This window comes from Helianthus annuus, chromosome 16 (genome assembly GCF_002127325.2).
Source record: "Helianthus annuus cultivar XRQ/B chromosome 16, HanXRQr2.0-SUNRISE, whole genome shotgun sequence".
Classification (NCBI taxonomy): domain Eukaryota; kingdom Viridiplantae; phylum Streptophyta; class Magnoliopsida; order Asterales; family Asteraceae; genus Helianthus; species Helianthus annuus.
In genome coordinates, this window is record NC_035448.2 from 146,372,870 (window position 1) to 146,385,372 (window position 12,503).

At 33.7% G+C, this 12,503-nt stretch overlaps 1 protein-coding gene across 1 annotated transcript; it reads left to right on the forward strand.

The window, feature by feature from the left end:
- The first annotated feature begins 292 nt into the window (after nt 1-292).
- On the forward strand, nt 293-9,004 carry LOC110869202 (GDSL esterase/lipase At5g45960). The gene is made up of 5 exons (XM_022118497.2): nt 293-659; nt 777-907; nt 1,244-1,477; nt 8,292-8,559; nt 8,643-9,004. Exons 1-5 carry the CDS (start codon nt 404-406, stop codon nt 8,834-8,836), a joined length of 1,083 nt encoding a protein of 360 aa, XP_021974189.1. The 5' UTR covers nt 293-403; the 3' UTR covers nt 8,837-9,004.
- The last annotated feature ends 3,499 nt before the right edge of the window (nt 9,005-12,503 follow it).

Here is a 12,503-nt window from a genome sequence, read left to right on the forward strand (position 1 = left end):
ATACCACTAGGCTATAATGCCATGGGTTACAAGCATACCTTAATAAGAAAATCAAACGTTGTTTTGTTTCATACGACAATTATACGGTTTCATTGATAACTTTTAATAAACTAAGATGACTTTTGCCTTTTTTGGCGACTAATATGTACTACTCACACCAATACGTACAAATTTCACCTTGGTTGGTGGTCTACCTGATAAATTAGATAGTAAAACCAATATTTTATATAAAGTTAAAACACGTACAGCGATACTAGAAGAGAGTGAATATGACAACATGAGTCAAACCAACCAACCACACTTGAAAGACTATTATTTTATAAGAATGCACGCCAAGTTAACAATCTTTCTATCATTCTTATAGTAGTTGATCATATCTACTCTCCTTGAATCTCCCTCCAACATGTCATTTTCCCATTTCATTTCTCCTTTCAAACTAACATTTTTCATACTCCATGTAACCTTCATCACCAATGCTCACACACAAAACCCTAAAGTTTCTGCTGTTTTGGTGTTTGGAGACTCCACTTCTGATCCTGGAAACAATAACTTCATTTTGACTCCTTTCAAGGGGAATTTTCCACCTTATGGGAGAGATTTTCCCAACAAGAAACCGACCGGAAGGTTTACAAATGGAATGCTGGCTAGTGATATGATTGGTAAGTTAATTGCTATAAATGATGATGGATTTACGTTTTGTGTTTTGGTTTATAAGTTGTAACATGTTTTGAACGAGTTAATAATGCTTCTGTGGTTTTGGACATATGTGCTTGCAGCCAGGTATCTTGGTGTTAAGGATAATGTGCCTCCTTATTTGGACCCTTCACTTACTGTTCATGATTTGATGACTGGAGTTAGTTTTGCTTCTGCTGGATCTGGATTTGATCCTCTTACACCAACGATAAGCGTCTCTCTCTCTCTCTCTCTCTACACATACATATATGTGTAGTGTATATTGTGTGTGTATATACATATATGTGTATATATTGTGTGTATGTGTATGCACACGTGTACGCATCTTTACCTTACATTATTTATGCGTAAAGTTGTTTTCATGACTCGAACACTGTCATGTGACCTAGTGGTCATGGGTTTGAGGAAATAGTCTCTTGTAGAAATAATACAGGGTAAGGATGCGTACATCAGCTTAAAGTTGGCTTGACATCCCTAGGACCCTAAGCATACGGAAGCCTTGTGTATTGCGTGTGTTACTAAGTGTGCATTTCAATGATCGGTTTTTCAGAACGTCATTCCATTGCCACGACAACTAGAGTATTTCCGAGAGTACAAAACAAGGTTAGTCGCGAAGCTTGGGAAGACAAAGACAATGGAAATTGTTAGCAATGCACTCTATATAGTGAGTGCGGGTACCAATGATTTCGTCGTAAACTATTTTACATTACCGATTAGAAGACATAAATACACTCTTCCTGGCTACATGGACTTTGTGATGAACAATGAGATGGATTTCATACAGGTTTGCTTCTTCTATCTTTAGATTTTTTTTTTTTTTGAACGGCAAAGAATCTCACCTGTAAAACCACCATGCTCGGGGTTATGTCCAAGGTCGACTCCTCGACTGCCATGAGATCATAACCCCCTGATGCGTGGGAACCTGATGGAATCCATAAACTCTCGCCCCCCGTTAGGTTCGAACCCGGGATTAATGCCCTGATTCGTCCATTCACCCAGATGTCTGTCGAAAATGGCCCGAGCGGGAATCGAACATACGTCTCCACTAGGAAAAGCAGCCCATTTACCACTTAACCAAATTCTCATGACTTATATCTTTAGATATTGTTATAGTTTTTTGTAGTTTTGTTTCAAGAATACTGCCATCTTAAAAAATGCCCAACAAAATTAGCCGACAAGCTTTTTCTCTAAAGTACTTGATTTTATCTTTGGTACTTTATACATGCTATAACTTATGAAACAACTATTATAAAACTACTAAAAAGGGTATTCCTGAGGTACGGGATTTTACTGCTAATTTGTAGAATAGTGTAGCGTATCTGTTGCAAAATATCAACGGAACTTGCTAATTTTGCGATGAATCCTATCCATCGCAAATTTTACTGTCGCAAGAATATTAGCGATGTAATTTACCTTTGTCCTTCAGAGTAGTCGATTTTGTTGTATTGATGTGACACGTTTCTTAAATTAGATTTTTGAAATACATTATAATCTGTCATGTCAATTTTTTCCATTTCAGTTCATCTATCTGGTTGGGACTGAATTAATGAACTCTTGATTTTAAATTTTCCGATGTGATATATATATAATTGAATTTGATTTTAACTTGTCAAAGGACAATGCAACTTTTAAAATTTGACATAAAATTTTTATAAATTGTTTTTTTAATACCAAACTAATATACACCTAAATATTTTAATTTGTTCATATCTCACTTTTTAAGATGGACTACGTCTTAACAAACACTTTATTATCACTCCGCTAAGAGGACTTTGGTGTTCAAAATTTTAACTGTAGTTTTTTTATATATTTTTATAAATGTATTATTGCTTTACGAAAGTAAAAGACATAGTCTCTTCTGAGAGGATAAATGCAAGAACAATAAATGATAACGTTAAATATTCAGAAACGCTTTTAAAACAAGGCTTTCACTATTTCCACATCTCTAAATCTTATTCTCACATCCTTTTTCACTATGTCTCTCTCTATACAAAGACAACCACAATGAACAGTCTGTTCTGAGAGAATAAATGCAAGAACAATAAATGATAACGTTAAATATTCAGAAAAAATTGCTTTTAAAACAAGGCTTCCACTATTTCCACGTCTCTAAATCTTATTCTCACATCTTTTTTCACTCTATCTCTCTCTATATATATTTATGTATGTATAGAGAGAGATAGAGAGGAGTGATCTGTACCTTACAAATAGTATCTTACAACAACGAAACTTTGCATCTTATTTTTTACAACGAATTTGTTGTTACTTGTGAAACTTAAACTCATTCAGAAAAAACAGTTTTTAAAACAAATAGTATCTTACAACAACCAAACTTTGCATCTTATTTTTTACAACGAATTTATTGTTACTTGTGAAACTTAAACTCATTCAGAAAAAACCGTTTTTTAAAATAAATAGTATCTTACAACAACCAAACTTTGCACCTTATTTTTTTACAACGAATTTGTTGCTACTTGTGAGACTTAAACTTTAAATCTTATACTTAAATATTTTAAAAGGCTTCGCTTTAGCACTAGACCACCAATCCCAATAATATAACATGAAGAGTTTGGTTTGGTGATCGGGAACATAATTAATTCACGGCGGGGACACAGGTTTTTTAATGAAATTTAAATGGAAATGTAGATGAAACACTAAAAATAACAAGTGTGATAAGGGCGACGATTTTGGTTTGGTGATCGGGTTGAACGTTTATGAAGAGGCATGTTTTTAGAAATGTAATCAAGTTTGTCAATTATTTTAATTAAGTCATTCAAACTTTTTTTGTTTTTTTTTAAATACCTAAACTTTAATTTAATGTTCTATTAGTGTGTATGATTAGGATCAAATACAAAGATTCCTAATTGTAAGAAGAGTACAAAGGCTTCTAAAAAAACTCACCCCCCTCCACCCCCCCCCCCCCCAAAAAAAAAAAAAAAAAAAAAACTAAACACCCACAACCACCCAAAAACCTAACCCCCCCCCCTTCACCCACCCAAAAGAAAATTTATTTATTTATTGTCGAGGAAGGGGGAGGGGGGTTAGGTTTTTGGGTGGTGGTGGATGTTTAGGATTTTTTTTTTTTTTTTTTTTTTTTTTTTTTTTTTGAGGGGGGTAGGTTTTTTGGTGAGGTATATATAGTTTTTTTTTTGTGAGGGGGTTAGGTTTTTGGGTGGTGGTGGGGTGAGTGTTTAGGTTTTGGGTGGTGGTGTAGTGGGTTTAAGTTTTAGGTTATTGGACATTTGTCACTCTATAAATAATTTTTACACTTCTTACAATTAGGAGCCTTTATAGAATAACTTAACTCCTAGTGTGTAACTACCAAGTTATCACGTTACAACTTTTTTCTTTTATTTTCTTTGTGAAATATCTAGAAATTAGGGATGAATATAATAACAATATATGTTTTTAATTATTATTATTATTATTATTATTATTATTATTTTATTTGTTTTCTATATGTGCATATATAATACTACACATATATTAATTCTCAAAGGCTTGATGTCTGATGTCACTGGTTTGCCGGAAGACGAGTTTCTTATCATATTAACAGATGATGGGAGATTGGTGTCTGATGAAATTAATATGAAGTAATAGTATACAGCAAATTATTATTATTATTATTATTATTATTATTATTATTATTATTATTATTATTATTATTATTATTATTATTTTGAACGGCAAATTTGGATCACTGACGGACCACCGGAGTATCATCGTGCCACCAGCGGAACCACCCGATCATATCCAACTCCACTAGGCAATAATGCCTACCAATTCAGAAGGAAACCCAATAAATATGGGAAACCTCCTTGTGGGAATCAAACCCAGGACCTATTGGTCCCAAAGCTTTATCCCACCGCCAAGATGTCACTAAGCTATAAAGTCATGGACTATACGACAAGTTATTATGAATTCATAACACATGATTATAAAAGTTGGGAAATTAATACAAAGTAAAATAGATCTCGGTGAGTAGTATATGGTGAAATGAAATGGCGGATTATTCCGATTATTATATTATAGATTTTTTTTTAAATGCGATGGAACCTGACACATCAGTATTGATAATCTGGAAACCTAATAATTACATAGTATTAGAACACTAAACTAAACTCCAGTTATTTTATAAAGACAAAAAAAGTTTTAGTGACTTAATAAGAACACCTAGCAAACTTAATTACATTTCTACGAAGTTACCCTTTTTAGAATTTACATACTTAGGTAGATTATGATTCTTGAATATCTGAATATATTCTATCTTTATTACTCTAACTCACAAACATAAGTGAGCTATTTCCAAATGAATATTATTGAATCAAACATAACTGAGCTATTTCCAAATGAATATTATTGAATCAAGTTGATTTTAGGATTTACAACTTTAAAACAAATACATCTTTTGATGTAAGGAACTTTTAGTTTGATTAATTATATCAAAAGTTAAGATTTAAAATTATATCTATACTGATAGCACGTTTAAAGCTTATTACATATTTATCACGTAACATTATATAAAAAGTAGGTATTTTTTTATTAACGATTTCATTCCAATTATCATGGCAATTTACATAAGGATAGCAGGTAGACGAGCAACAAACTGCGCCGTCATCCCTTTTTGAATAGAAAACCCTAATCTACTAAAAACAAAGCCCCGCCCCTGAGGAGTCGAAAAGTAGGTATTTGCATTTACATATGTATCACGTAGCATTATCAAATCAAATAAATAAAAATAAAACAAAACAAAACACGAAACTTACATATAAATTGTAACTGTTTGAACTATTCAATTCACTTGTCATAATTTGATCTTAAATGGGCCAAATGCATAACGAGTCAAAATATATCAACATATAGCCTTTTAATGCCAATATGGTATACCCTAGTTGGTCAGGGGGTTATCCACTAAGTGGCTTCCTTCTAAGAAGGTCTCAGGTTCAATTCCTACTAGGGGTGTGCAATAACCGAACCGTTAGCTGAAACCGAACCGAAAACTGACAAAACGAACCGAAATTAACCGAAACCGAATTAACCGAAAGTCGGTTAACGGATATTTTTTTTACCATCGGTTAACCGAAATTAACCGAACCGAACCGAATCATTTATTTCTTTATATATTTCTAGCTTTTACACCTCTATTTCATGTTTTATACTTTCATTTCATGTAATAATACCTCTATTTCGTTTATTTATGCCGTCATTTTATTTATTTATACCTTCATTTCATTTATTTATACCTCCATTTTATGTATTTAAACATCTATTCATGCATTTATACCTCCATTTCATTTATTTATACATCCATTTCATGTATTTATACATCTATTTCATGTATTTATACCTCCATTACATGTATTTCTAAGCAAAAAAAAAATAGCCCTTGTTTGAATTGGTTATTAAACGAAAATTAACCGAACCGAACCGAAAACCGACAAATTAACCGAATTAACTGAACCGATTCACCGATGACTTCGGTTACAGTTATGGATAATGCTAATAACTGAACCGAACCGAACCAAACCAAACCATGCACACCCTTAATTCCTACTAAGTGCAAACCCATGTAAATATCTACCTAATTTTTCTTATTAGAAAAAGTATTAACACTATAATAATAAAGCCTTATTATTTATGTTCAATAATTAAAAATAAAAAAAAGTTATTGTGTCAGGCCAACCCAATTCAATCAAACCCGTATAGAAAAAATTCATTTTGATGCACTGTCTCATCTCTACCTATCCATTTGGTGCCACACTGCCACTCATATATATAAAAGCAATATCTTGTCTCTCTAAATCAATAAATAACAAATAATAGTTATAATTTTAGTAATAAAATGATTGAATGGTGTCCATCATAAATGAGTTAGATGGGAGAGTTTAATGTGGTCCTAGGCTTTGGGTTAACATCAATATCGTTGGGTACTCCGCTCTTGGGCCTTTTAGGCTAAAAGGTGTGGAGGTCATGGTTGAGACATGATTCACAACGTAGGAACATGAATGGAAGGCTATATCACCTCATTCCCTAATCCACAATGGTTTGCATGGATTAAACCATGGCAACAATGGTCCTCCTTTCCATTTTTCAAGTAATCATTTTCTTTTTATTTAGACAGATATATTAAAATAAATAAGGGGATAGTGGTTTGGGTCACGACCACACCCTTAGGGTAGTTGTTTTGGATTTTAGATTAGAGATGGGTGATATGACACTGACGTGGAGGGTAATAGTGGTCATGAGGGTCATGACCACACCCTATAACCTTAGGATTAGAGGTGGGTGACATGACCCTCCACATTAGTGTCATGTCACCCACTTCTAATCTATCATCCAAAACCATTACCTTAAGAGTGTGGTTATGACCCAAACCACTATTCTCTTATTTTAATTTATTTTTGTGAAAAGGAAAAGGAAATATTGAAAAAGGAAAGGAGACTCATGGTTGCCATGGTTTAATCCATGTCAACCATGATGAATGAGCCAAGAGGATGATGTAGCAATCTATTAATGGTCCTATGTGGCATTAATAACCCAACTCATGCCCCCACACCCTTTAGAGATGATCCAGCCAGGAACCTAACTAAAATCACATATTTCTTCATAAAACCCAATTATATCTTGGCCCCGTATTTATGGTTTGAAGATAAATTCATGTTATGTATAGTTTATATCTTGGCCCCGCATTTATGGTTTGAAGATAAATGCATGTTATGTATAGTTTAAAAAATTAGTGTCACTCAAATATTGGATACATAAATAGCACATGACATACGAGTATGGAATACAATACTAATTAATAACACATGAATTTTAGTTGGATCGACTGTTACAAATTATCATTAACGGATTTTAATGATCCTGTCGTGAGATTATAGTATTTTAAAGGGTTTTCATAGCAAAAAATATTTGTGTGAAGTTTCTTTCGTCTATATAACAGTATGTTAAATGTTAATAAATAATAAAGATTCGTTAGCAAATTACATGTTAATTACTAGAGTTTTAATTTTGCTTCAATTTTATAGAAGCATATAGAATAACAATTTTATGTTGGCATGTCAATATATTAACACTATTTTGAATGATTGTGCTACATAATGTTCCTTTCTTTGCATTTGAACGTCCACACACTGTCACTCGTCCTCTCAAATGCGCGCTTCCACACCACCGTCGCCAATAACAACTCTTCCTCTCATCATTCTAAACCTCCATTTGTATCATAACAGTAGAATTTTTGTTGTGCGGATTTCATTTTATTTCAGTTTCCTACTTTGGAATGCACTTTCAAATCATTATTTTGTGGTTTAGATCTTATACCCAAATTAATAATTGCCCCGTAACTACTAACTAGTCATAGAGGTGTCAAGTTGTGTGTTTTTAAGTCATATACCCCACATCATTAATGTTTAACAAACATTAATTAATAGAGTAGATTTTTACAAATTAATAATTTCTATTTATAATTCATAGTTTTATTACAAAATACATAATTTTTGGTTAATAGATCAATTATTGTGTAGACATTATTATTTCATAACACGAAACAATTTACCAACTGATAGAATTAATATATGTTATTATTTTTATTCAAGTAGGGTTTGTGGAATGAAGGAGCTCGTAAAATTGGAGTTGTCGGGCTACCTCCTATGGGTTGCTTGCCGATTGTCATCACCCTTTTCTCCGATGATGCACTTTTTGATCGCGGTTGTATCGATTTCTACTCATCTGTGGGGAGGGCTTACAACTCCATGCTCCAAACTCGGTTAAATCTTATGCAAGTTAGCCATGTGCAAGAAGGCGCTCGAATCACCTATCTTGATGCTTATTCAACCTTATATGATGTAATTGTAGCACATAAGTATGGTAAGTTTGTTTCCTTTTGGTTTAGCTTGTTTATGGATATTAACTTTATCTAATCGCTTTTGTGTCTCGCGTTTATATACTAGGGTTTAAAGAAGTTAAGCGCGGTTGTTGTGGGACCGGCTTATTAGAAACGACAGTGTTATGCAATCCAAAGTCAGCTACATGCCCAGATGCATCTAAATATGTGTTTTGGGATTCTATACACCCAACTGAAACGGTGTACAGGATATTTTTTGAATCTACTAGATCGACAATTGACTATATTGTCAAGGGCTAAACGACCAAACATTGAAATTATATGTCTAAATGGTTATGATACAATTTTTTACCATTCAAGAGCCCATAAAGTTATGAATCATCTATTTCCCTGTAATTTGGATCCGAAATATGGTAACCAAAATTGTGTATCATTTCATTATTCAACTATATGATATATATTTCATTATTCAACTTTATAATATATATATATATATATATATATATATATATATATATAGGGTGGGGTTCTAGAGTGAATACTAGTGTATTTGTGAACTGAGTAAACAAATCCTGACCATTGATTTACATCATCAAATAGTAAAATATACTAGTGTATTTTCATCATCAAACCCTAATCAAATCCTGGTCATTGATTTACACTTGTGTCTTGATAATCAATGGCTATGATAAGTTCACAGTTCACTATCAAAGAGGTTGTGTGTATATATATATATATATATATATATATATATATTTCAAGTCAATGGTTTTCACCTCATTCATTTTTATTTGGGATAATATAGAATTGTAGTTCATATGTATTCATCCCCGAGTAGGGTGCACGCGCATTGTGACGAGAATATAACACTTAGGCAATGTTTTCAAAATTGGAGGTCAAATCTAACCAGACGCTTTGGATGTTTACTTAAATCATAGCACTGACATTAACCTTACACATGTCAATTAAATAATCACTTAAATCGTTGTGTAACCATTTATGTTCGTCTATTTCACTTTGTGTGCTTTTGGTGATGTGAGAGAAGACGAGGGCTTCTAGCGAGAAAGCTCATAACGATATGGTATGATTACGTCATTATCTATTTCATTAATTTAAATATGTTATATAGATTATATCATTGTTGTTTTTCAATTTGTTTTGTACAGGGGACAATTGTTGAAAATATGTGTTAATGTTTTTCATATTTTAACAGCTAATCGGAATTTTTGAAACGGTTATTCATCTGCTTATCAGAATTTAAACAAATTTCAACTATATAACTACGAATCAGCAAGGATGACCCTTGTATAACAAGATTAATTCTTGAAATGCTTGTTAAAACTTTATCATCTCCACATTGTTGTCACCCTTCAATATCAAGCAAGCATTAGGATGTGTTTCGATAATAAATATTCAGACGGATGCAACATATAAATTAGAAAACAATAAGAAATACATACAGATGGATAGGTGATAATATCAAAAGCGCACAAAGAACATTAAGTTGGCAAATATTCTGCAAATAAATAGAACTCAAGAAACAAAAAAACTCACTAAAAATTTTGGAGACATAAAGCGTGGGGTGTAGGCATACACCTGACGGGCGCAAATAATATATAAATGTGGTGTGTTTATTAATCATGTACCGACATTTGATTTCCGGTCCCCTACTGTATTAACAAGCATGTAAAACTGGTAACAAGTGATATAGTTTATCCCAAAGTTATTTAAAATGAAATACCAAACGATATCAAATGAATTTTGAAAAGATTTTCAAACGAGTTGGTTATTAGTATTACTAGTGAAAACTAACATATTTTTAAAAGATTAAGCGTATGTTGAAGCAAATACGGAATAAGCTGGAGTGGGCTCGGTCTTATAACTTGGAATTTGCAACTCCTTGACGAGAGACCCATTTATAGTCTCAAGTGGCTTTTATTTAGATCCTGCTTGTGGATATTTTGTATGAACAACTTGTATAAACTTTATTTAATATATTCAAGCTTTTATGTTTATTACTTTATTTTATTCAATCTCCCGCTTCCATATGTGAATTGTTATTAATCGTCACGTATAAATGTTGGTGCATACATCTGTCGACTTCGTCTTGTATCGAGTCTTACACTAGATTTGTTAGATCAAGTCACGTAGTTCAGGAAAATAGAGTTTTAGAGATGGTTTCCCATGAAATGTTGATTCCCCACGGAATAGACATGACACTTTCATTGGGAATAAGAAACTCTATAAATATGGAGTTTAATCATTTCATTTGTAACTTCTCCCATTCCAGCAGCGAAGCTCTGCTGAAGTGTCTACAGGTCTGTAAACGTGTCATATCAATAAACGAGACGGTTAAACTACTTTCTAGTGCAAATCAAGCTGAACCGACACCGAAACGTCTGATTCCGCCTCTCGTTTTGGTCAAGAACTCTTCTGAAAGACTCGTTTTGGTCGTTACTCGATCCTACAATAAACCTCAAGTCCGGGCCCACGAAATCAGAAGTGTGACATGAATCTTCATGGATACCCAACTTAAGGTTCTTGCACTGGATCCGTAATTTGCACATCCTACCTGTGTTGACAGGGATTCATATCCTCACTGTAACCCCCCCCCCCACCATCAATTGCATACCCAACTGTGTTTACAAGGTTTCATCTCCTCCGCTGCCGCCGTACATCGACGGTTATGGTGTTTGAATTTGATGGAGATTGATTTTGGGTTCCTTGTTCCTATTCTTGAGTGAAAACATCGCCGCCGTGAGTGAGAAGCTTGTTGTTGAATTTAGTTCGTGATTTCGATTGGATTTCGACGAGTTGCAGGTTTTCGATAGTGGTATCGTGGTCAGAGTTTTCATTTGCCTGACTATAACTTAGGCTGGCTGTTGTGGGTTAACTAAGGCTCCGGTAATGGTGCCATGTAGGCCGTTAACGGGTGTTACACCGCACCCTCGGTTAACCGTGGTAGTGAATGAAGATTTTGTTAATGGGTTAACTATGTTAATGGGAAGAAATGGTAATGATGGTGGGGCCCACCCCAATCTAAACCAATCACATGTTTTGCTTTCTTTATTGTAACACCCTTACCAACATTTAACGGTTTTCTTATAAATTAAGAACTAAAAATGTGTATTTATGGTTTCAAATACTAATGAAAAATACGGGTTTATTTATACCTTTACTTAGCATTGAAACAATACAACAAAATGTGATTTAATTCGTTGTTCAACACAACAACGTAATAACGTGCGGAAGCTTAAACTTGATCGTGTTCGGTTCCTCGTTGAGCTTGATCATCCTCCGGTACTGTAAATATACCTACAATCCATAAAACATGAATTGAATCAGTCATACGTAGTTTAAAACGTGTCAAAACGAGTCCCGGAAGCGAAACTGATTAAAATACAAATTTTTCGACGAAACTGGGTTTCGTCGCGCCACGCGCCGGCGCCATGTTGCTCCCTCTCGTGGCGCGGGGGAGGCACTTTTCCAGCAGGTCTGCAGCTGGGACCTGCATTTTCAGCTATGCCAGTTTTTACGGAAACGGTCATAACTTCTTCGTTATTGATCCGCTTTACGCGATTCTTTTTCCTACGCGTCCGTAATTTAATTCTCCATCTTATGGAGTTGAAATCCAACATCCAACATAATAAATTTTGAGACTTCTAAGCCTTCGACTCATTACCTTTTTATCGAATTTTAACCCGTTTATGCATTTTATCAAACAAACATATTTGTTTGATCCTTATTTCACATGCACCACTTCAAATTAATGTTATCTACCATGTTAGGTTCTAATCACAAGTTTCTTACACCATTTAAACCCGTTTTCGCTCGTATGCTTATTTTGACCCGTTAAGGGTATTTAAGCACTTTAAAGCTTGAAATCGCTTTCATTCATTTCTAGCATCTTATTCCTACATTTCTTATCAAGTAATCTTCCACCACAACTATATGTGTGTTGGATTTA